Source organism: Panthera onca, chromosome B2 (assembly GCF_046562875.1).
Source record: "Panthera onca isolate mPanOnc1 chromosome B2, mPanOnc1 haplotype 2, whole genome shotgun sequence".
NCBI classification, from domain to species: Eukaryota; Metazoa; Chordata; class Mammalia; order Carnivora; family Felidae; genus Panthera; species Panthera onca.
Window position 1 is genome coordinate 29455393 of NC_138343.1, and position 22108 is coordinate 29477500.

Below are 22108 nucleotides of genomic sequence, written 5' to 3' on the forward strand. Positions count from 1 at the left end.
CACGGTGCCCCCTGGGCGCCTCCCCGCGTGGCTTTTCGTTTTTCCTCGGAGGACCTGCACCTTACAGCGCTGGCAGCCCACCTGACCGCCGGAAAGCGAATGGGCCCGAATAGGCTACAGCGCATGCGCCGGGCGTGGCCCCGCCTCCCTGCACCGCGCGGCTCGCGGGTCGCATTCCGGGGTCGGATTCGCTGGTTTCCCTCATCCTTCCATGCTGCGGCGGCTGCGGGGCACCCTGGGATAGCGGCGGCTCGCCGGGTGAGCGCGCGCTAGAGCGGTTTGGTCGGGGTGGGTGGCTCAGCGCTGTAGAGATCCACGCGCTGCGACGGGCAGGAAAGCCGGGCAGAGCAGGGCCGGGGGCAGTGGGGGCGGTGTTTGGGCAGGCCGAGATGGCAATGATGAGACTCTCTGCAGGCTCTCGGGCACCCTGATGTGGACAATCTCCCAGAATCCTTGAGTCCTTTCCCCGCCCCGTGCGGTTATTCACCGTCGCGTATACACAGGTTGAGGGCAACAAACTCCGACACCATGCACTCTAGTCCTAACGGGGGAAGCGTCGTGTGGGGGGTGGGGGGTAGGAGATAGAAAGCAGGCCAGTGCTAGTAAAAGGCAGGGAATAAGGAAGACGGTGTGACACCCCACGCCCACCCACCCACGTATCCTCCTAATGTGTTCTGTCTGTCTGGAACAGATCTTGGCCCTTTCCAAGCGCTCCTGATGCCTCATATGCCTCTGGGTTCTTTTCGATCACCACTCTGGGGGCTGAGGCCGTCACAGGTCTTCCCCAGGTCGTATCCCCTCTCTACCCAGTCAAAGCCCCATGGATCCTCCCTCTCCCGGAGAAACCATGAAGCCAAGAAGAAGCGCCAGCGAGAAAAGCAGGTGGCGCTGGAGGCTGGGGTAGCCCGGAAGAGCAAGGTTAGGGGTCAGATAGCTTGTTCTTGGTTTTTTGAGAAAACTTCGGAGGGGGTTGGAGGAGAGACTGGTTGGATTCCAGATGCCTGGGGTATACTGGAAATTGTATCCCTGCATCCCCACTTTTGGTCATTCTCTCCAGTCACCTGCAGAATCCAGTAAGTCCTGGACTCCTAAGGAGGTGGTGGTGTATGAAATTCCCACAGAACGCGGTGAAAAGAAAGGTAACTAGGGAACTTGAAGGTCTTTTCTCCCACATTTTTGTTGCCCATTTGGTCTGCTGAAATGCAGCCTGGGAACAAAGTTCAGGAGTTAGTGGAGCTCTCCTCTGCTGCTGCAGATGTCTCCCGGGTCCTGCCTCCTGCATACAGCCCTCGATATGTTGAGGCTGCCTGGTACTCTTGGTGGGTGCGAGAGGGCTTCTTCAAACCAGAATATCAGGTTAGTACCTGGAAGAGAGGGGTACTAAATGGTCCCCAGCACAGAATGGCCATTGAACTTGGGCACAGCTGAGTGTTAGTCTGGAGCTTACAGCTAGCCATATTGCAGAACCTGCTTAATAAAACAGAGAACTTGTCTTCTGCTCCTGGTGTCCAAAGCGTTTTCTTGGCAGGTTTTCCCCTTTCCTGTAATTTGCTGGACTATTTTTCCTGCAGTTCTTCCTGCCTCAGAGGCACCAGAGGGTGCTGTTCCCCCAGGTAACATCCAGTCGTCTTTTGCCCTTTGACTTTTCTGTTTTCTAGACCAAGCTGCCCCAGGCCACAGGAGAGACGTTTTCCATGTGTATCCCACCTCCCAATGTCACTGGCTCCCTACATATTGGACATGCACTGACAGTGGCCATACAGGATGCCCTGGTGCGCTGGTGAGAGGGGAATGGGGCTGCTTATGGTCTTGGAGGGGAAGGAGGAAGTGTGCTAGTGTGCAGGGAGTGAGAGTAAATATGGAGGCTCGGGGGTTCCCGTGAGGGTATTTGTTTTGCAGGCACCGGATGTGTGGGGATCAGGTGCTGTGGGTCCCAGGCTCAGATCATGCGGGAATTGCTACACAAGTATGAATTTTGCCACTTTTCCCTTTTCTTGGGTGAAGGAGAGTTGTTCTCCTTTTAAAATGACCTGATTCTCTGTTCATTTGCCTCCTTTTCTTACCGTAGGCTGTGGTGGAGAAGCAACTTTGGAAGGAGCAAGGAGTGAGGAGACATGAGCTGAGCCGGGAAGACTTCCTTAGGGAGGTGTGGAAGTGGAAGGAGGAGTGAGTACGGTGGGTGGAGTTTGCCCCCCCCCCACCTCCCCGCACATGGAGGGTTTGGGTCCTTGCTTCTCAGTCACTCTTCCTAACCTGATGGGCTCTTTGCATCCAGCCCTAAATTCCCTCAGAGAGGGAAGCCCTGGATTCCTTTAGCATTCAGTGGGGTCTCTAAGTGTTGTGAGTGTGTGTGTATTACATACTTGAAAATGCATGAATTTGTGTGTGTGGGTATATATGTATATTGTTTCTGCACTTACCCCATTTTTTCTAGCCTAGATTTCCTCGTCTCTTTTACTTACCTATCCCTACCTTCCATCTACTTGAAATTACCCTCATTCTTATAGGTGTCTGTTATCACAAACCATTTTCTCTGTAAAGCTTCTTTGGGTTTTTCCCAAATTGGCTGCCCCCTCCTCTGTTACTGCAGAACTTTATTTCCCTCCCTCCCTCCCTTCTTTCCTTCCTATTCTGTACCCAACATGGGTCTTGAACTCATGACCTTGAGATCAAGGGTCACATGCTTTACCAGCTGAGCCAGTCAGGCACCCCGGAACTTTATACTTCTTTTAATGCCATAGAAGACCCATACTGAGCTTGTGTGCGTGTCTCCATTAGCTTCTAGAGACTAAATCAATGCCATACATTGCTGGGAGTGTCACTGGGCCTGTACATAGTTGGTGCTCAGGACAAGTTTGCTGACAAAAATCTCTCTGGGCACAGGAAAGGTGGAGAGATCTGTGAGCAGCTCCAAGCTCTGGGGGCCTCCTTGGACTGGGACCGAGAGTGTTTCACTATGGATGCTGTGAGTGCTCCATGCCTTGATTCCTGTGGGTGTTGAGGAGGTGTCTAGAGATATGTGCAGGCAGGTGGGATGTTGTGTGTGTTGGGGGTAGCAGGGTGGGAATGCCTGGGTCTCTGAGTGGGGTGATGGGCTGAGAATGGGCTGTTAGATACGGACACTGAGATCATCCCCTAGGGCTCCTCAGTGGCCGTGACTGAAGCTTTTGTGCGACTCTATGAGGCAGGGTTGTTGTATCGGAACCAGCAGCTTGTCAACTGGTCCTGTGCTTTAAGATCAGCCATCTCGGATATCGAGGTGAGGCAGAGGAGGAGAAGCAGGTCTGTGAGAGCTCCTAGGGATGATGGAAATGCCTGTGTCAAGGGGGTGTTGTGAGAATTAAATGAGAATTCATGGAGGGTGTTCAGCACAATACCCAGTGTGGTGTAAGTGCTCGGTGAATATTTTTGAACTATGACTGAATTAGGGGAGGAGGAGGTGGCTCCTGAATCCTCTGAATGTCTTTAGTTGGGCCGCAGGGCAGGCTGGTGAGTGGAGGAGAGGCTGCTTTCCAGCCCTGCTGCTGTGACTCTTCCAGGTGGAGAGCCGGCCCCTGCCTGGCCGCACGGAACTTCGTCTGCCTGGCTGCCCCATCCCTGTGTCTTTTGGCCTCCTTGTTTCTGTGGCCTTCCCTGTGGATGGAGAACCTGGTAAGGGTAGTCCTCAGAGAGGTTGTCTGCTTATCATAACTGCTTTCTTGAGCACATGTGGGGTTGGTGGGAGGGAGCCCACCAGCCTGTTTCCTACATGGCCTGGTGGGAGGTGCATAGGGAACCTTGGTAGTGTTGGTGTTCTTGTAGGCATTTATTCTGGGTCTTCTGGGCCATGTAAGAAAAGTGCACATGGGCACTGCCCTTTGGAAGCTTGACCTAATTCTACAGGAGGCTGTTACCCCTTCTCTTTCTCAGAGAAAGAGAAGAAAGATTAGCTGGAATAGACAGAGGAAGTTTCTCAACGAGTGATTAGGGCACTGAGAACCCCCAGTATTCTCTAGCACCAAGTAAGGATTCTAGTTGCTTTTCTTAATGCTCTACCTGTTTGTTCCATGCAAGTTATGGAGAAATTCCTTAGCACCAGATATCCTCCTGGGCTTCTGGTCATAAGCTTACATGGAAACCCCAGGCTCCTAATTTCCTGTAGTTAAACCTGGGGGTCTGTTCAATCATGAGTGCTTCCTGTCCCCTCCCTTTTCTGGTTCTCCTAGCTTTAGTTACAGGAGTGAGGGGCCAGGGCAATGACCAGCATTAAGTGCTTGAATTTTGTCTTCAGACACAGAGATCATAGTAGGAACCACAAGGCCAGAGACATTGCCTGGAGATGTGGCTGTGGCTGTTCATCCTGATGACTCCCGATACACAGTAATACACATTGTGCTTTCTGCCAGCTGACTTTCCTACACATAGCTTTCTCTTTCCTTCCTGTTTGATGTTAACTCCTTTCCTTTGATTTCCTTTTCCTAAGACTTGTCTCGTTTCCACTCTCCAGTGTCTCTGACTCTGTGCCTTTCTTTTCTTGATGTCCTACTTAGTCTCTAGCTTAGCAGTTGACAAATTATTGCCTGTGGGCCAAACCCATCCTACTGCCTGTTTTTGTATATCCTCACTTGCATGTTTTATGTATTATCTGCAACTGAGTATTATTACCTAACTGCGCTGCATTGGCAAAGCAGAGTAAATTGCAGAGACCAAATTTGCCTTGTGGCCTGCAAAGCCCACAATAAACTCTGGCCCCATGAGAAAAAGTTTAGTGACCACTGCTTTAGCTCTTTACCTTCTGGTTTTCACCCTCTTATTCCCAGAGTTTTTTACATTCAGCCCAGACCTTTGTACCTCACACATGTGCCTGGCCTTGATCTCGCTCTCTTCCTTTCAGCATCTGCATGGGCGACAGCTTCGTCACCCCTTGACTGGGCAGCTTCTCCCCCTCGTCACAGACTCTGCTGTTCAGCCACACATGGGCACAGGTGGGTGGAGGTCATGGGAGGGAGAGCAGGCTGGGGATTCTGGAGGAGTGGGGAAGCATCAGGAAGAGGAAGAAAGGAAGGGAGGGAAAGCCTTTTCTGAGGTAGTCTCAGTGGGGAGTGGGACGAAAAGGAGGCATGGACAGAGAAGAGAAAAGAGAGATGGGGGTGTGGGCGACAACGAAATCTCTGGAAAAGGTCAGGGGTCAGTGTTCATGGTGGTTCTGTACCCCCAGGGGCGGTGAAGGTGACTCCAGCACATAGTCTTGCTGATGCTGAGCTGGGAGCCCGACATGGCTTGAGCCCTCTGAGTGTCATTGCAGAGGATGGGACCATGACTTCCCTCTGTGGGGATTGGCTACAGGTTGTACTGGCCTCAGTGTTACCCCATCCTTTGGAGCACCCTCTGCCTTTCCTCAGTCCTCCCTCTCACACTTTCCTCAATCCTTCCTCTCACACACACTTAGTGGCCTTTAACCTTTACTGTTGCCATTTTTCCCCAGGGTCTTCATCGATTTGTGGCCCGGGAAAAGATTATGTCTGCACTGAGGGAGCGGGGCGTGTTCCGGGGCCTTCAGAACCACCCTATGGTGCTTCCTATTTGCAGGTAACCCCATTTTAACCCTTTTACTTAGGACTTTTCTGGGAAGGGAGTGGATGAAGCTAATAGTGCAATAGGATGGACTCCGCTTGCAAGGGAACAGAAGCTCTGTGTCAGTTTTTTTTTTTTTTTTTACATGTTTTTGGTTTATTTATTTTTTTGAGAGAGAGAGAGAGAGAGAGAGAGAGAGAAAGTGTGAGTGAGGAGGGGCAGAGAGAGAGGGAGACACAGAATCTGAAGCAGGCTCCAGGCTCTAAGCTGTCAGCACAGAGCCTGATGTGAGGCTCGAACTTAACATGATGATATCATGACCTGAGCCGAAGTTGGATGCTTAACCGACTGAGCCACCCAGGTGCCCCTGTATCAGTTTTTTTTTTTTTAAATTTTTTTATGTTTATTTATTTTTGAGAGAGAGAGAGAGAGAGAGAGAGAGAGAGAGAGAGAGAGAGAGAGAGAATGAGTGGGGGAGGGACAGGGGGAGACAGAGAGACACAGAATCTGAAACAGGCTCTGAGCTGTTAGCACAGAGCCTGACACGGGGCTCTAACTCACTGACCATGAGATCATGACCTGAGCCCAAGTCAGATGCTCAATTGACTGAGCCACCCAGGTGCTCCTCCCCTGTGTCAGTTTTATTTGCTGCTGTATTCTCAGGTCTGAGGGTCTGGCATGTAGTAGGGTACTATGTCCCAGTGGGGAAAGGCACAGGGCCTGAGGAGCAGCAGACTCACCCTGCCTCTTTCTCAGCCGTTCTGGGGACGTGGTAGAATACCTACTGAAGAGCCAGTGGTTTGTCCGCTGCCGGGAGATGGGGGATCGAGCTGCCCAGGTAAGTCTGCAGGGTAAGGAAGGAATGGGAATTCCCTGAAAATTGGAATGAAAAAACAGAAGCTGGGGCCCTCCTGCCCCACAGACCTCTGGCCCTGGCATTTGAGAGGAGAGCTGTGGGGAGGCCCAGAAAGGGCTGGCGCACATTCCAGTCAAACCCCAAATCTTCTCAGGAGCCTCTGGAGGTCTTTTATGAGTAATAGCACCACCTCAGAGGATACTTGTCTCATCTCAGGAGGGGTGCTGGTGTAGGAACGGAAGCACTATCTAAGGGCCTTTTTCTCCAGGCTGTGGAGTCAGGAGCTCTGGAGCTCAGTCCCTCCTTCCACCAGAAAAACTGGCAGCACTGGTTTTCCCACATTGGGTAAGGGTAAGGGGCTCTATGGAGGTGGGGTGGGGCGATGCCCTGGTTATGCTGAGAAATCACTGAGGTCCTCTTGGCAGAGACTGGTGTATCTCCCGGCAGCTGTGGTGGGGCCATCAGATTCCTGCCTACCTGGTTGTAGAAGAGCAAACGAAGGTTGGTAGGAGGAAGGGGACGGGGAGGGCTGGGCACAGCGGAAAGAGAAATAGCCATAGCGCAAGCATCAGAGACTTTGAGCACCTGTCCCAACCCCCTGCCTTTCTAGAGCTTCATGGTCTTAGTCATGTAACCCACTGCAGGATCTGAGCGCCTGAGCGGGCACTTCTTCATCTCACTGCTGGAGGGGGTCGGCCATCCCTAGACCACATGGGAGGACACGAAAGTCGGTGATGTTTCACACTGGCAGAACTTCCTTGTTCTCCCCCACCCCTTACTTTTTCTGTAGGGTGACAGGGAGGACTGTTGGGTGGTTGGGAGGACAGAGGCCGAGGCCAGAAAAATAGCTTCAGAGCTGACAGGGAGACCAGCGGCAGAGCTGACCCTGCAGAGGGGTGAGTGTCTGTGTTGTGGAGGGCAGGGGAGAGCGTCTGGGCCTTTGAGGGGGCAGATACTGAGGTGGAGGAGGTGGGGTTAGGAAAGTTGGGAATGGGGCAGAGTGCCATGGTCTCTGTGGGTGGGGTTGGGCTGGAAAGGTACACAGTTGTGGGCTGGAGGTTCCAGTTGTCCCCCATTCCCTGTTCTGTTTCCCAGACCCTGATGTCCTGGACACATGGTTCTCTTCAGCTCTTTTCCCCTTTGCTGCCCTGGGCTGGCCCCAAGAGGTGAGGCGAGGTGAGGGGAGGAGAGTAAAGGTGGGGATGATGAAGTAGACCCTTGGCCTTCCAGAGAGCCTCAAGGAGAGCTGCAAGAACAGAGCTTGGGCCTCTCACTGCTTATCTTTTTCCTCCTAGACCCCAGACCTCACTCGTTTCTACCCCCTGTCACTTTTGGAAACTGGTAGTGACCTTCTGTTCTTCTGGGTGGGCCGCATGGTCATGTTGGGGACCCAGCTCACAGGGCAGCTCCCCTTCAGCAAGGTAACAGCACTTCAGTGCTGAGCCCCTCTCATGGACTCCCCAGGCTTCGCTAAATCTTGTTCTCTGTTCTAGTCCCTAATGAAGTATTTTCTGTGGTCCCAATTCCTTTTTCCTGATTCTCTTCCTACCCTAACCCCTGTTGCATGGAGGCCAGAGATTCCCTGGGCACTTCCGAGGAAAGGCTCCCCTAGCCCCTCTGCTGACTCCCTCCATGTTCCCAGGTGCTTCTTCATTCCATGGTTCGGGACAGGCAGGGCCGGAAAATGAGCAAGTCCCTAGGGAATGTGTTGGACCCACGAGACATCATCAGTGGGGTGGAGCTGCAGGTCAGGATGAAATTTGGCAAGAGATGGGTTTGTGGGAGAGAAGAACGGAGCCTGTGGAGAGGACCCGGCTGGGAGGGAGAGTGGGTGGGGCCCTTGTAGCAGCAGGGTCTTTGACCAAGGCCAGTGAATTACCCATCTCAGGTGCTGCAGGAAAAGCTGAGGGATGGGAACTTGGACTCTACAGAGCTGGCGATCGCGGCTGCAGCACAGGTGAGTCACCAACATCCACTTCATCTCAGCCTCTAGCTCGAGGCCTCTGGTTTTCTTTACAGCCCAGGTTTCTGGTCCTGCAGCTGCGTAGGCATCTGCCACTCCTCTTCTCCCTCTGGTTGTAGAGAAAGGACTTCCCTCATGGGATCCCTGAGTGTGGGACAGATGCCCTAAGATTCACCTTGTGCTCCCATGGGGCCTTAGGTAAGCCTGGGCAAGGGAGGGGTCGGGGCTGTAGGCACCCTTGTAGAGGGTGGGGCAGGGTCAAGGATTCCCTGTGCTGCTGCCACCCACATGTACACTCCCCCTCTTCCTATTCCTCTAGGGGGCGACTTACACCTGTCTGTCTCCGAAGTCCTGAGTTCCCGGCATTTCTGCAACAAAATCTGGAATGCCCTGCGCTTTATCCTCAATGCCTTAGGGGAGAAATTTGTGCCCCAGCCTGCAGAAGAGGTAAGAGAGAGGCTTGGGAGGCAGAATCATCAGGTCTTTGGGGGCTGAAGATGGCATTTGGAGCGAAAGGACACAGGGGAGTTGAGTTGTCCCATCCTGAAGCCCTTTGCTGCCCGCAGCTTTCCCCTTCATCGCCCATGGATGCGTGGATCCTGAGCCGTCTTGCCCATACTGCCCGGGAGTGTGGGCGAGGCTTCCTTGCCCAAGAGCTCTCACTTGTCACCCATGCCCTGCACCACTTCTGGCTCCATAACCTCTGTGATGTCTACTTGGTGAGTAGACTGGGGTCATGGCGTGGCATTCCACTCCTGTTACCTGCTTCCTCTTCACCTTGAGATCCAATTCCCTGGCAAAGGGCTCTGCCTCTTTTTGATAGGCCGAGAACTCAGTGCTTTTCTTCTGAAACTGTGCAAACCACACTGACAATTTTATATACCTCCCCACACTCCTGAGAATCCCTGCCCTAGATTTCTACATCTCAGTTGCTCCAGAGTGTGTTCTGGGACAGCCGACGGGGTCCAAGATGCCCTGTGCTCCTGCCCATGTTCACCCACAGCATTCTTCACTGTCAGGGCAGTGAGTGTGTAGAGAAAGGACACAGATAATGGCCTGGGCCTGTTCCCTGACCCTCTGGCTCCCTCCCCAGGAGGCTGTGAAGCCGGTGCTGTTGCACTCGCCCCGTCCCCAAGGCCCCCCTCAGGTCCTGTTCTCCTGTGCTGACATCGGTCTCCGCCTCCTCGCCCCACTGATGCCCTTCCTGGCTGAAGAGCTCTGGCAGAGGCTGCCCCCCAGGCCTGGAGGCTCCTCTGCCCCTAGCATCTCTGTTGCCCCCTACCCCACTGCCTGCAGCTTGGTGAGTACGCATCCCTGATGTCTGGGTATGGGACCACTGGTGAAGGGCTGGGGAGCAGTCTTCTCAAAGGGTTTGCTGCTGTAGGGTCCTCAACAATCGTGATTTGTACTTTAGTGTAGAGTCTTTAGGAGGATGGGTTGTTCTCACAGGTCTGTGTTGGGGGCAGTATTAGCCCCATAGACAAGAGCAGGACTTTGTCCCTAGACTGACCATGCCTCAGTTCTCCATCTTTAAACCAGGGGTAGTAATAGTTAATAGCATGGTTGTGATGAGAACTAGATGAGAATTAATAGATGGTCCCCAAATTGCTGCAGTTTTAAGCTTTAATAATTTCAGAAGGAAAAATACTACAGACTCACCCAAAAAATAATTTTAAAGTTTAATTATTTAAATTTCTTTATGCTTATTTGGTTTTGTGAGTTTTGAATGATACGGTTTAAATTCCAACTTACTTTTGGTTGTTTGGTATATTTGACCAGAACAATTAACAGACATCAACACAAACATCAACTAAGACGTCCTTAGATGGTACCCCAGGTTTTGCTGGGTTCTGTTCCTTGAGGTGGTGAATTTTGTGTGTGGTGGAGAGGAGAGAGTATGTTGCCCTTAGCAGATCAGGGTGGTCAGGTGGAGAGTAGAGCCAGGAGAGCTGATATCAAGTCTCCCAGGGGCCTGCTTATCAGCTCTGGGTCTTCATCTCCAGGAACACTGGCACCAGCCTGAGCTGGAACAGCGCTTCTCCCGGGTCCAAGAGGCCGTGCAGGCACTGAGGGCTCTCCGAGCCATGTACCAGCTCACAAAGGCCCGGCCCCGAGGTGAGATGGGTCCTGGGCTCCTGAGTCCCTGCAGAAAGAAGGGGTTGGTGGAGGAGTGGGGAGAGCCTGGAGGGCAGAGCCCAGAGTTAGGAGGTGCAGGATGGGAAAGGAAGCAGGATCTCATGCTTTGACACTGACGGTTTCCCTTTCCTCCTCAGTGCTGTTGCAGAGCTCAGAGCCTGAAGAGCAAGGCCTCTTCGAGGCCTTTCTGGAACCTCTAGGCACCCTGGGCCACTGTGGGGCTGTGGGCTTCTTACCCCCAGGTGTACTGGCTCCCTCTGGCTGGGCCCAGGCTCCACTCAATGATACCATTCAGGTGTACATGGAGCTGCAGGTGCCTAGAGGAGATTGGAGGGGGAAGGGAGGGATTGAAAGGATGTTGGGAGGAGGGCAAATGGTGGGTTCTGTAAAAGTGAGAAGGGCTCCTGAGAATGGGGTGGAGACAGGTACTGGACAGGCCGCAGATGGTACAAAGAAGGCTGAGCCTTCTCTGTTCTTCCACAGGGGCTTGTGGACCCCCAGACCCATCTATCTCTGCTAGCTGCCCGAAGACACAAGTTGCAAAAGCAGCTTGATGGCCTCATGGCCTGGACCCCATCAGAGCGGGAGACGGAGACTAAAAGGCAGCAGAGGGTGAGGCTGGAGGAAGCCTGATTCCCTGTGGGAATGTGGGCTGGAGGGGATGGGCCTTATATCTGGATCCTCACCTGCTTCTCTTCTCGGCTAGCTTTCTTCCCTCGAGTTGGAATTGTCGAAGCTGGACAAGGCGGCCTCTCACCTCCGGCAGCTGATGGATCCATGTCCTAACCCCAGAGAGCTCTGAGCTCCAGCTCACTATATGGTGGTTTTCTTCTCTTCCTGATCTGCCTTTGAGGACAGACAGAATCTAGCAGCTGTCAAGCATGATGGAGATTCTGAGACCTTGTGGCTCACTTCCCATATTTCGTAAATAAGGAAACCGATTGGTTTGGTCAGTGTCACTGGGTGTCCTCAAGATGCTCACATTCCTGCCCAGCCTCCCTCTTATGCAGTCCTACCTGGAAGTTTAGGAATGAGATAAACTTGGTCTTTTTATTCCTCTTTCTCCTAGTGGTGACTTTCTTGCCTTTCAATTGTTCCCTGAGGCTTTGGTCTAGGAAAAGAGGGGGGCTGCCTCTTACCCTGGGGCTAAGCCTGGGGCTCTGGGCTGCAGTGGGAGTGTCCATGCTGGCGGTGTCTGCCTTATTGGAAGAAAGAGGAGCTTCCTGGTAAGGCCTGGGTACTGTGACTTGGGTTCCACCTACTTCTTGGAATTACTGACAGTGTCCTGGCTCCTGCAGGCCATTTCTCCTCACCAAATGGAAGGTACCCCGCTCCTTGGCTTTATCCTGGGGTGGGGTGTGCTAAGAGGAGCAGGTATTTCCTCTGGGCCCGAGGGGCTGCAAGGCACGCTGGGGCTTGAATGCTGCCCCTGTTCTGTGTACCTGATACCAGACTGCCAGGGACATCTTGACCAACCTCCGACAGATGTACATCCCCACAGATGCAGACACCCACTGATCCACCCTAAACACCTTGTGTCATCTCCGTGGAATTCAGGGACCTGCCTCTTACATGCCCAAGTTATATTCTGTCTAGCAGCTCTGAGGCTATTACTTATGGTAGGCCTATCATGGTCTGTAGCTTCCGTGGTGCATTTAATCCTCCTGAGAACCTTAGGAGGTGGGTGTTGGCTCCATTTTGGAAATGAAGAAATGTGCTCGGAGAATAAAAGTAACTTGTCCAAAGTATCAACTGGGATTCAACCCAGTACATAGGTGCAGGTTCATTTTGGCTGCTCTAACCAAGCATCAAATATAATGGTGGGTTAGGCAAGGTGGACATTTCTTTTGCGGAGCAGAGGCAGTTCAGAGTTCTGTAATAAAGGAGGCCCACACCCCATTTAATCTTATTTCCTGCCATTCTGATACACTGTTTCCAACTCTAGGTCTAAGATCTGCTCCACCCTACCCCCACCCCCATCCTACCCAGAGAGAGGAGGGAGAGGAGGGGTTGGGCAGCTTCCTTTCTGTCTTCCCCCAGTTCAAATATTTCTATATGCTGGGAACTATTCTGGACCCTTGGATTCATCAATGACTGAAACAAAGGTCTTTGTTTACTTTAATTCTAGCAAGGAGAGTCAAAAAGAACACATGTAAATAAAGTAAACTATACACTATGTCTGAGAGTCATAAACACTATGGGGAAAAAAGGGTAGAATAAGGCAATGTGGAAAGGGACAGATTGTAGTATTAAATAGGGGGTCAGGGTAGAACTCACTATGAAAGTGAGATTTAAGCAAGGACTTGTAGGAGGTGCAGGAATTATCCAAGTGGATGCCTGGGAGAAGAGTGTTCCAGGTAGAGGGAAGAGCCAGAGCAAAACTAAGATGGGAGCATATCCTGAGTGCTCAAAGAGCAGCAAGGAGGCCAGTGTTGGGGGGAAGAGTAGGAGATAAAGTCCATTGTGGGGTAGGGAGTCAGGAAAGCTCAAGGCAGATCATCTAGGGCTGTGCTGTCCAAAATGGTTGCCATTTAACGAATTCAAAATTAAGTACAACTAAACATTCCGTTCCATAGTCACACTAGCTACATTTCAAGTGTTTGATAGCCACATGTGGCTAGTGGCTACCATATTGGTCAGTGTACGTTCTAAAACATTTCCATCATGGAAAGTTTATTGGAAAGCACTGGTCTACGACCTGTAGGCTACTGGAAGGACTTTGTTTTCTTCCCTCAAATAAAAGTGCCTCTCCTTTCAGAGATGTCATCAGGAAGTTGTATACTGCCTTTCTCCTTGTAGCTGTTGCCATTCCTAGCTGACAGGCTGGGAAATATGATGAGCTGTGTGCTAAGCTAAATGTAAGTGAGCCATGTGCTCAGCTAGAATTTATGTGATTACCCAAAAAGAGAAGAACGGCAATTAGGTGTGTTCAATCCCAAAGCATTCTTTTCCCTGTACTGCTCTGTCGAGTCTTGGAAGAGAGTTTTTTTGAGGAAAGAATCTGGAAATCACAGCCTGGTGATCCCAGGCCCTGAGATGTAGGAATCAGGTTGAGAGGCAGTTAGCTGTTTGCTCCTTGGAAATCCAGACATCCAGTTCCCCAACTTGGGTAGGGCCTACACACCTGACCCATGAGTGCCACCTGCACCTAGTGCAGGCAAAGAACAAGTCATGGAACACTGGGGCCCTTTTTAGCTCCCAGCTACCTCTCTTCCAGGTTGCTGATCCCAGGATAGTTGTAAAGGAAAATAGAGGAATTTTGTTTTGGAAGTTTTTCGTTTCATTTCCCACTTGCAATTCCTCCCTCATCTTCAGGGATGCTCTATTTGGAGCCGTTGCCTTCTCCTCCCTCCAAGGAAGTCAGCCTCTAATTTCCCATGGTGGTGATACTGGGTAGGTGGGGAGTATGGTAGGTAGGGGAGAGGACTGTGGAGAACAGGAAACAGTCACATCAATACCCCCAAATGGTCAAGTTTGAGCTGCATGATTGCATTTTGAGAAAGCTGGTAAGAAGTCAAGATCATCTTGGGTGAGGAGACAGAGGAGTGCCTGCCTCAAGAAAATCAGAAGGAAGACCTTGGACCCTTGAGGGGACTAGGACTTCTATGTCAGGACCATGGTTGAATTTTAACAATCCCTACTACTCATGCTCACTTACCTGCCCATGTACCCTACGTAGCTTCTCCATGTAATGCTCACAACAGTCCAAGCATCAGGTACTATCATTCCCACTTTGCAGGTGAAGAAATGGAGGCTCTGAGAGATAAGAAATTTACCCAGGACTCAAGCGTGGGCCTGTGGAACTGTATGTCCTCACAGCCAGCACAAGCTCTGCTAGCACCCACCCTCCCCACCACTCACACCTGGCTGGCCGGCTATCCTCTCACAGGTGGAACCTCTCATCTATCGCTGGAGCTGCCTCCCAAGCAAAGAAGGAAGAAATGAAAATCTTGCTTAAGTCAAGGCATTTGTCTGGTGTCCACTGCTAATGGACCTAAAGTGAGTGATTTACCCTCTGTAAGCCTCAGTGTTCATCTGTAAAATTGGACAGTGACACTTATTCTACATTCAAGATCACTGCAAGCATTGAAATGGGAAAGCATCAAGTCTGGAACAAAGTAGGAATTCAGTACATTTCTTGCCTTTATTCCTAGGTATTCTGAAGATCTCAGCTTGAAGTGTGTGTTCACGCACATGCATATATAAGTGTGGTGCGTGGGTCCTCAAACAGTTAACTTCCCAGATTCTTTCTAGGCCTTTCACACTGGTGTTGAGAGAGAGGGTGTCCATCCCGGAACCCCTCTGCTTAATAAGGGGGAGAGTCAGAGAGTTTGGTGTCCAATTCCATTTTCCTGCCAGCCCTCTGTTCACAAACCCACAAAGGCAAGTCATTGAATTCATCATATTTACTGCCACTCGGCAGGGTTTAGGGCATCTTTCCTGTACCTTGGTGGTCAAATGCCTGGGCCAAGGGAGGACACAAGGTTTTGACTGTTCTCAGACTTTGCAGATGGCACGGTGTGGGGATCCTGCTTGATGGAGGGTGATATTGGTCCCAGGTGGGAGGTGGAGGAGGAAGCAGAGCTGGGGAAGAGAAAGGGTTAGAGGGAAGGGTGTAAGATGGCTCTCACTCACCCCTTGGAGATGGCCAGACCCCAGCAGAGAGGCCCACACTGACTCAGAAACACACTCAAAGTTCACACAGCCTCACCTTTCCCCTCCCAAAGAACTACCTTTTCGAGCAATTCCAGGAAGCTGGAATCATAGGAGAAATTTGCTAGAAGGGAGTCCTTCAGCTTCAGCTGCAAAATCATTCTTGGCCCTAGGGATCAAAAAATACAGCTTAGTGTCCCAATTATTAGGGCTATATTCCTTCAGAGATGTGGGCACCCCTGCCTCCCCCACCCCAAGTTGCTCTTCCCTGACAATGCCCTTCAGGACCCACTCGATGCAGGGGTTCAGCCCCAGACCTCTGGAAGCTCAGGACTGGATGCCTCTCTTACTCCCCTCTTTGGCCTCTTCCTGCTATGAGCACCCAGGCATCAAGCCCTCCAGCCCTCACCTGTTCCCTGTGAGCTGCTCAGGAGTGTCAGGAAGAGGAAGAAGGGCAGCCTGGCCCCCATTGTGGCCACCTCACTTCTTGCTTCTCTGATGGACAGAAGAGATGTCTGAAGCCTCAGCTGGCTTCTCCTTACCAGGCCTGCCTTTCTATACTCCACTCAATCCTTAGCATAAGTGTTTGGGGGGGAAATGGGAGAGGGAAGCTGGGTAACTGGATTTTCTAGTTCTCCCAGTATGGCTTTGAGGACCCAGAAGAGGGCCATTCACTGGGCTGTTGGGGAAAATAGAAGGTGGTCCCCTTTCCTCAATCCTGTGCCCCACCCCTTCCCTATGTCTGGAGGCTTTGATGGGGATGGTGCCCAGTTCTACAGAGAGGGAAGTTAAGGAGGTGTCCCTCCTGCAGGTGTCTGGGCCCCACCTAAGCCTGGGCCTCTACTTGTTCTTTAGGGATTAATTATTAACTGCAATTAATTTCCATCATTCATGCCACCAAAGGGCTCAGGAATGTGGGCCCAAAAGGGAGGGGTAGATTACACCAAGTTTCTTCCCAAACCCAGGTATCCTACTCCCCCAGGCACACTGGCTTTCTGTGAGAAATCTGGGTAAAGGGGGGACTTTCATCCTTGAATGTTTTGTATTAGTTGTTCTAAAACATCCTATATACTCAGGTGGAGACATGAGTTTCATCAAATTCTCTCCCACCCCCTGCCTTATGCACTCATCCTTACACACAGGCACTCCAAAAGGCAAAAACAAGGACAGATGTATAGAGAATGTTTGGAGCCCATCTAGTTTACCACCTTTCATTACAAATTAGCAGACCAACGCCCAGAGAGGGCATATGATCATTAAGGCCACACAGCAAGCCAATAGCAGAGAGATTAGAAACCATCCCAGACACAGGGACAAGCTCAACAGATTGACACACTAGTCACATAAGCCCCCTGGAACACACAAAAGCACATGCCCTTTGTCTTCCTATTTGCTTTCGTATGTATTATTTCCCTTCTCCCTTAGAAACCAGTGGGCCCAAGCACAGAGGGATGGAAGCAGTGAGAGCAATGGGCCGAGTCAGGGAGAGAAGCCAAAAGCAAAAGCAAAAGACATTCAGGTTTGGACATCCAAGGGCTCCCAGGCTTCTGTGGGAGAGCAGGAAGATAAGAATGGGAAGAATAAGTGGAAGAAAGATGAGCAGGCACAGGAGGTATGAGAAAGGGTAGAAAGCAGGAGCATAGAGAGATGCTTTGGGCATCTGAGTCTTCTTAAGAGGAGAGCAGAGGCACCCTTATGTCTTTCCTAGCTGGTGCCCCCAACTCTTCCTACATAGTCATGCTAGGAACATTAGAACCACTATTTCCTTTAATGCTTGTAATGACCCATTGAAGTAGGTAGTAGATCACCCCATTTTAGGGATGAAGAAACTAAGACTTAGGTCACATGACTTGCTTGAGATTGCACAGGTTGGGAGTAGTGGATTCAGAACAGTCTGGCTTCAGAGCTAGGTTCTGAACCTCTGCATTGCACTGTTCTTGAACATGATTCATGTCTTCCTTGGTGCTCCTTTTCTCCCTTGGCCCTTCTCTGCCAAAAGAATGGAAAACTTTGTGGGCTCCAGTCAGCTAGGTGAGAGATGGCTCAGGTGTTTACCCTGCCCTGAGGTCTCCCAAGGGTCAGATGCAAGCCCCAGGCCTTGCCATTCTACACCTTCATCCAGCTCCCAAATTCTCTTTCCCCAAGGACCTGTGTATCTAGCCTCACCCCCAATGGTTGTGCTTCTAGGAGGAAGAAGACCTTGGGATTGGACACCTGGGCCTCCTCCCTTTGAGAAAGGTCTGAGCTAGAGATGGACTTGGGCCTGAAAGATTGGTCCCAAGTCTGGGAAGAGCCTGAGAGCCAGGTAGGGGAATCCTCAGCCTCTCACTCGCTCTCCCCCACTCCCCGATGTTTCCTGGGATCAGGTTGGGAGAGGTCAATCCCTTGGGGACAGCTTGGTGACCTCTCCCTGGAGATGGAGATCCTGGGTTGGTGGAAATACTAACATACCTGGCTCTCCTGAGACTTATAACAGCCTCAGAGCCTTTATTTATTTTTTTTAATTTTAATTGTATTTTTTAATTTGAGAGGAGGGGAGAGGGACAGTGGGAGAGAGAGAGAGAGATAGAGACAGAGACAGAGAGAGAGAGAGAGAGAGAGAGAGAGAGAATCTGAAGCAGGCTCCACATTTAAGTGGAGAGGTGGATCCCACGATCCTGGAACCATGACCTGAGCCAAAATCAAGAGTCGGATGCTCAACTCACTGAGCACCTCAGGTGATGCAAGCCTCAGAGCCTTTAAAGAGCAGGGGAAATAGATCTGGAAAGGCACACACCATCAGGCACGATGGACGCACCTGGGTGCTATTCCTGGGCCTGCAGGAACACCAACCTCTGAAAAGGGTTGTTGGAGTAAAGAGGTGGGCTTTGGAGTTGGCCAACTCTTCTAACCCCATCATTTCATTTTTCTTCTTCCAACAATAGCACAGCTGACCTCATCGGGAAACAGCATCTGGAGGCATACTGACAACCTCTGAGAGTCCCTCAGGTTCTGGAGATACCTCTGTCAGTCTCCCCACCGTCTCTGCCAGTCTCCTATTTCTGAGGATATCTCTCTGTTGGTCTCCCCACTGTCTCTGCTGGTATCCCTACCATCTCTGCCAATCTCCCTACCATCTCTGAGAAGATCTCTGTCAGTCTCCCCACCATGTCTACCAGTCTCCTCACTGTCTCTGGGTAGAACTCTGCCGATCTCTGCACGTTCTTTGCAAGTTTCTCAACAGTTTCTTCACCTTCTGGGAGTTTTCCAAGTAGTTCTCAGATTTCAGCTACAACCATTTCTTGGAGTACTACAGTAACATTCTCGGTGTTGCTAGGTGATATTTCTATTTCTCAATCTATCTCTAGAGGGCTTTTTAGCTTGGCCTGTGGCTCTGGGTGGGGGCTTCCTATGCTCAGCCACGTGTAAGTCAACAGTTCCCCAAAATCTCATTGAAGCAGTGCCCTGGGCTTGGTGGCTATACAAAGCACCCCCTCCAACCCCACCCCTGCTTTTCAATTCATAAACTTTTTCTCTTGTAGTTAGTGTCTTTTGTATCCTACCTAAGACTTTTTTTTTTGCCTACTTTAAAGTCATAAACATATTCTCTTATGCATGCTTCTGGAAGCTTTCTTATTTGGGCTTTGAAATTTAAGCCTATGATTTGTCTTCGATTAATTTCTGTGTATGGAGTAAGGTAGAGGTCGGTTCATTTTCTCCCTGTATGGATAACCAGTTGCCTCAGAGCCATTTATTTCAAAGACCTTCCCTCTTTGCCCACCATTGAGTTGTGTGAGTATCTTTATCAAAAGGCCAGTGAGCATATACATGTGGGTCTATTTCTGGACTCTATTCTGTTCCTCTTTTTTTTTTTTTAAGTTTATTTTTTTCTTTTGAGAGAGAGGAAGAGTGTGGGAGTTTACATGTGTACATGAGTGGGGGAGAGGCAGAGAGAGAGAGAGAGAGAGAGAGAGAGAGAATCCCAAGAAGGCTCTTTGCTGTCAGCGCAGAGCCTGATGTGGGGCTCAAACCCACAAACTGTGAGATCATGACCTGAGCTGAAACCAAGAGTTGGACACTTAACTCCACTTAACTGAGCCACCCAGGTGCCCCTATTCTGTTCTTCTGTGTCTATTTTTAGGTCAGTGCCACAGTACTTAATGACCTCAGCTTTGTAGCAAGTTTCAAGATCTGGTAGTTTAAGTCTTCTACTTTTGTTTTGTTTTGAGATTTCTCAGCCATTCTCAGTCTTCATTTTCATAGAATTAGCTCATCGATTTATACCAACAACTCGCTAGGATTTTTTTTTAATTTTTTTTTCAATGTTTATTTTTGAGAGAGAGAGAGACAGAGCGTGAGCAGAGGAAGGGCAGAGAGAGAGAGAGGGAGAAACAGAATCTGAAGCAGGCTCTAGGCTCTGAGCTGTCAGGACAGAGCGAAATGCAGGACTCAAACTCAGGAACAACGAGATCATGACCTGAGCAGATTTTTGACGCTGAACAAACTGAGCCACCCAGGTGCCCCTATAAGTCGCTAGGATTTTGATTGAGGGAACACTGAATGTAATTTCTGCTTCTGCTCTCACTTCTGATCTCTTCTGGCCATTTTTTCTCTCTTCCCTTCTAGGATCTGCCTCAGATCTCCCTCACGACAGCCCCTGGAACGGCTCCCATTGGGTCTGGCCTTCCACATAGCTAGCACGGCTGTCTCAGGAGGCTCCACCCCCATAATGGCTGGAGTGGCCACCACATGCCCCGAGCCCAGAATCCTGACCAGTAAGGTGCTCTTATTTGCATTGGGCCATTTACCAGTAAAGATGATGGTTGGGCCCATTCTCTCTTACTCTTCTGCAGCCAGCTCTGGCTCCTGGAGGGGAGTACAGGCATTCATTAGTGCCTGATTTCAACTGTGTTTTGAGTATGTCTGACGATGTTTCCAGTTCTTAACGGGGTTTCAGTGCTCCCTTGAGCTTCTGGTCACACCAGTAGCCAGATGTCTGTTACCTGATTGCTTCCTTGAAAAGTTTTCAACTTCCTTTCTCATGGCTTTGATCTTTCTGGTGTAAGAAACATCCCCTCCAAGGATCCTGTTCCCCTTCCTCCCTCTTTTTCCTTCTCCTCTCCCTTCCATTCCCAGCAGGGATGGCATGGGCAGCTTCCCCCACCAACCCCACTCCCCAGTAGCTAAAGGCAGGGAATTAAGGGAGGAAAGACAGGGGAGCAGGCTCAGGCCACTTTCCCAGTGGGAAAGACTGGGGTTCAGAAGGAGAGAGGCCCACCTGGGCATCCTCATAGTAGAGACATTGCAGAGTGAGATATATATGACAACAGAGCTGGAGATATGGAGGAAGGTTCAGAAAGATGGAAAGATGTGGATGTCAGTGATGTGGATGTCAGTACCTGTCAGTGACCAAGCAGGGATGGGGAGTTGGGGCCACCAAAAGAGAGAATGGGGAGTGCTGGAGGCTGACCAGCTCAGGGAGACACTAAATTCAGCTCTATCCAGGCAGTGAAGACTGTGTGGAGTCACAGTAGCCTGGGTATTGAATCCTAGCTCCACCAATATAGCTGTGTGATCTTGTGCAAATTACTTAACCTCTCTGTGTCCAGATTTCTCATTAATAATAACTAATACTTAAATAGCACTTATTATGTGCCAGAGGCTGTACATACATACCTATGTACCTGTGATATAGATAATATTATTACCCCTCATTTTATAGATGAGTGCTGGATAAAATGAGAATGATAGGTCAAAAGGCTGTTGGAGAATGAAATGAGCTATACATGTAAAGCCCTTAGCTGCTTGGCATTAATGCTCAATATTCCCCTTATTCATCATTACTATCATTTCACTTGAAGAGGGATGCTGAGAACCTGAGTTGTCAAGGAGAGGGAGCAGCCCATGGGGAGAGCTGAGGGCTGGGAAGCACATTCCTGGGGCCCTCAGTTGATCCACCCTCTCCATGGTCTCTCAGGCCTGCCACTTCTGGAAGGAGATGAGTGTGGAGTGTGGTAGTGGCTCTGTGACCCCTTATGACTGCCACCATAGGGACACCAACCACTACCCTGTCAAATGAAGGGGTGGGGCCGGGATGGTAGAGTATCCCTCTCCCTTCAACCTTCCTTCTTCCTCTCCAAAACAGACTCATTCTCAGACTCAACCTTCCCATTCAGTTAGCTGGGACCATTTCCTGCGGGTGGATTCCTGGGGCCACCAGCCCATCCAGGTCTCCTTCACCAACAGTATAAGGGGATCAGTCACCAAGTAGGAGGCTGAGGTTCTGGTCTGGGTCCTGCCACCAGCCTGCCATTTGGACCTAACTTCTCTGAAGCAGTTTTCTCATCTGCAGAAGGAAGGACCAGGGCTAGCTGGTCTCCAGGGGTCTTCTAGCCTTCATGAAGTCTAGGTCTGGGCAGTTGGAACCTTTGTCCTTCACCCTTTCTTCCCATTCCCACCCTCTTCCTTAGAGAGCCTCATTAGCTAGGGACACTTTGGACATCCCATGTGCAGGATGGGGAAGCTCTCCCTTCACAGCTCCTTCCATATGGAGCCCCTTTGGGCTGGCTCCTGGCCCTCCCAACACCTCCAGTCCTCTCACTTTGAGACAGGCGAGGAGTCCTGCTCTGTGATGCCTCCTTAGACCACTCTGAGTGGATGAAAGACACAATTCTTGCTAAATAAAACACCACCCCCTCCACTTGTCTCCTAGTCATTGTGTATTTGTCAAAGCACATGTGCTTTGCCATTATGCAGTTACCGACCAAGTCTGGTCTCCTGCTTACCAGGTGTGTGACCTTGGGCAAGTCACTTCCCTAATCTGAGACTGTTTATTCTCATCGGTAAAATGAAGCTAACATTGCTAATCTCATAGGTTTTAAGAAGGTAAGGTGTTTAGCATATTCTTTGGTACATAGAAATGCTCAAACGTTAGAAATTAGTAGGATTATTTTGTGACTAACCCCTCA

The 22108-nt window shown here is 50.5% G+C and overlaps 2 protein-coding genes across 6 annotated transcripts; one reads left to right on the plus strand and one right to left on the minus strand.

Moving 5' to 3' along the window:
- Window positions 1–88: 88 nt before the first annotated feature.
- Window positions 89–11571, plus strand: VARS2 (valyl-tRNA synthetase 2, mitochondrial). Of its 4 annotated transcripts, XM_060615028.2 has the most exons (30): window positions 125–258; window positions 692–918; window positions 1058–1139; window positions 1256–1356; window positions 1659–1780; window positions 1900–1966; window positions 2069–2166; window positions 2884–2965; window positions 3140–3259; window positions 3540–3651; window positions 4271–4359; window positions 4874–4964; window positions 5198–5325; window positions 5465–5568; window positions 6310–6391; window positions 6678–6754; window positions 6835–6910; window positions 7200–7305; window positions 7505–7575; window positions 7705–7830; window positions 8052–8156; window positions 8298–8366; window positions 8492–8570; window positions 8692–8819; window positions 8939–9091; window positions 9466–9672; window positions 10376–10487; window positions 10646–10821; window positions 10992–11120; window positions 11215–11571. In XM_060615028.2, the coding sequence occupies exons 2-30, from the start codon at window positions 718–720 to the stop codon at window positions 11308–11310; spliced, it is 3189 nt and encodes a 1062-aa protein (XP_060471011.1). In that variant the 5' UTR covers window positions 125–258; window positions 692–717; the 3' UTR covers window positions 11311–11571. The 4 variants fall into 4 exon arrangements, with proteins under 4 accessions (XP_060471007.1, XP_060471011.1, XP_060471010.1 ...); XM_060615027.2 differs by lacking the exons at window positions 125–258; window positions 1256–1356 and having other exon boundaries at window positions 804–918; XM_060615024.2 differs by lacking the exons at window positions 692–918; window positions 1058–1139; window positions 1256–1356 and having other exon boundaries at window positions 89–258.
- On the minus strand, window positions 10157–15876 carry SFTA2 (surfactant associated 2). 2 transcript variants are annotated; one of them, XM_060615034.3, is made up of 4 exons: window positions 15571–15876; window positions 15242–15330; window positions 14167–14264; window positions 10157–10515 (listed from the first exon to the last, which is right to left on the minus strand). In XM_060615034.3, exons 1-4 carry the CDS (start codon window positions 15629–15631, stop codon window positions 10467–10469), a joined length of 297 nt encoding a protein of 98 aa, XP_060471017.1. In that variant the 5' UTR covers window positions 15632–15876; the 3' UTR covers window positions 10157–10466. The 2 variants fall into 2 exon arrangements, with proteins under 2 accessions (XP_060471017.1, XP_060471018.1); XM_060615035.3 differs by lacking the exons at window positions 10157–10515; window positions 14167–14264 and adding an exon at window positions 14991–15092 and having other exon boundaries at window positions 15571–15828.
- Between the last annotated feature and the right edge of the window lie 6232 nt (window positions 15877–22108).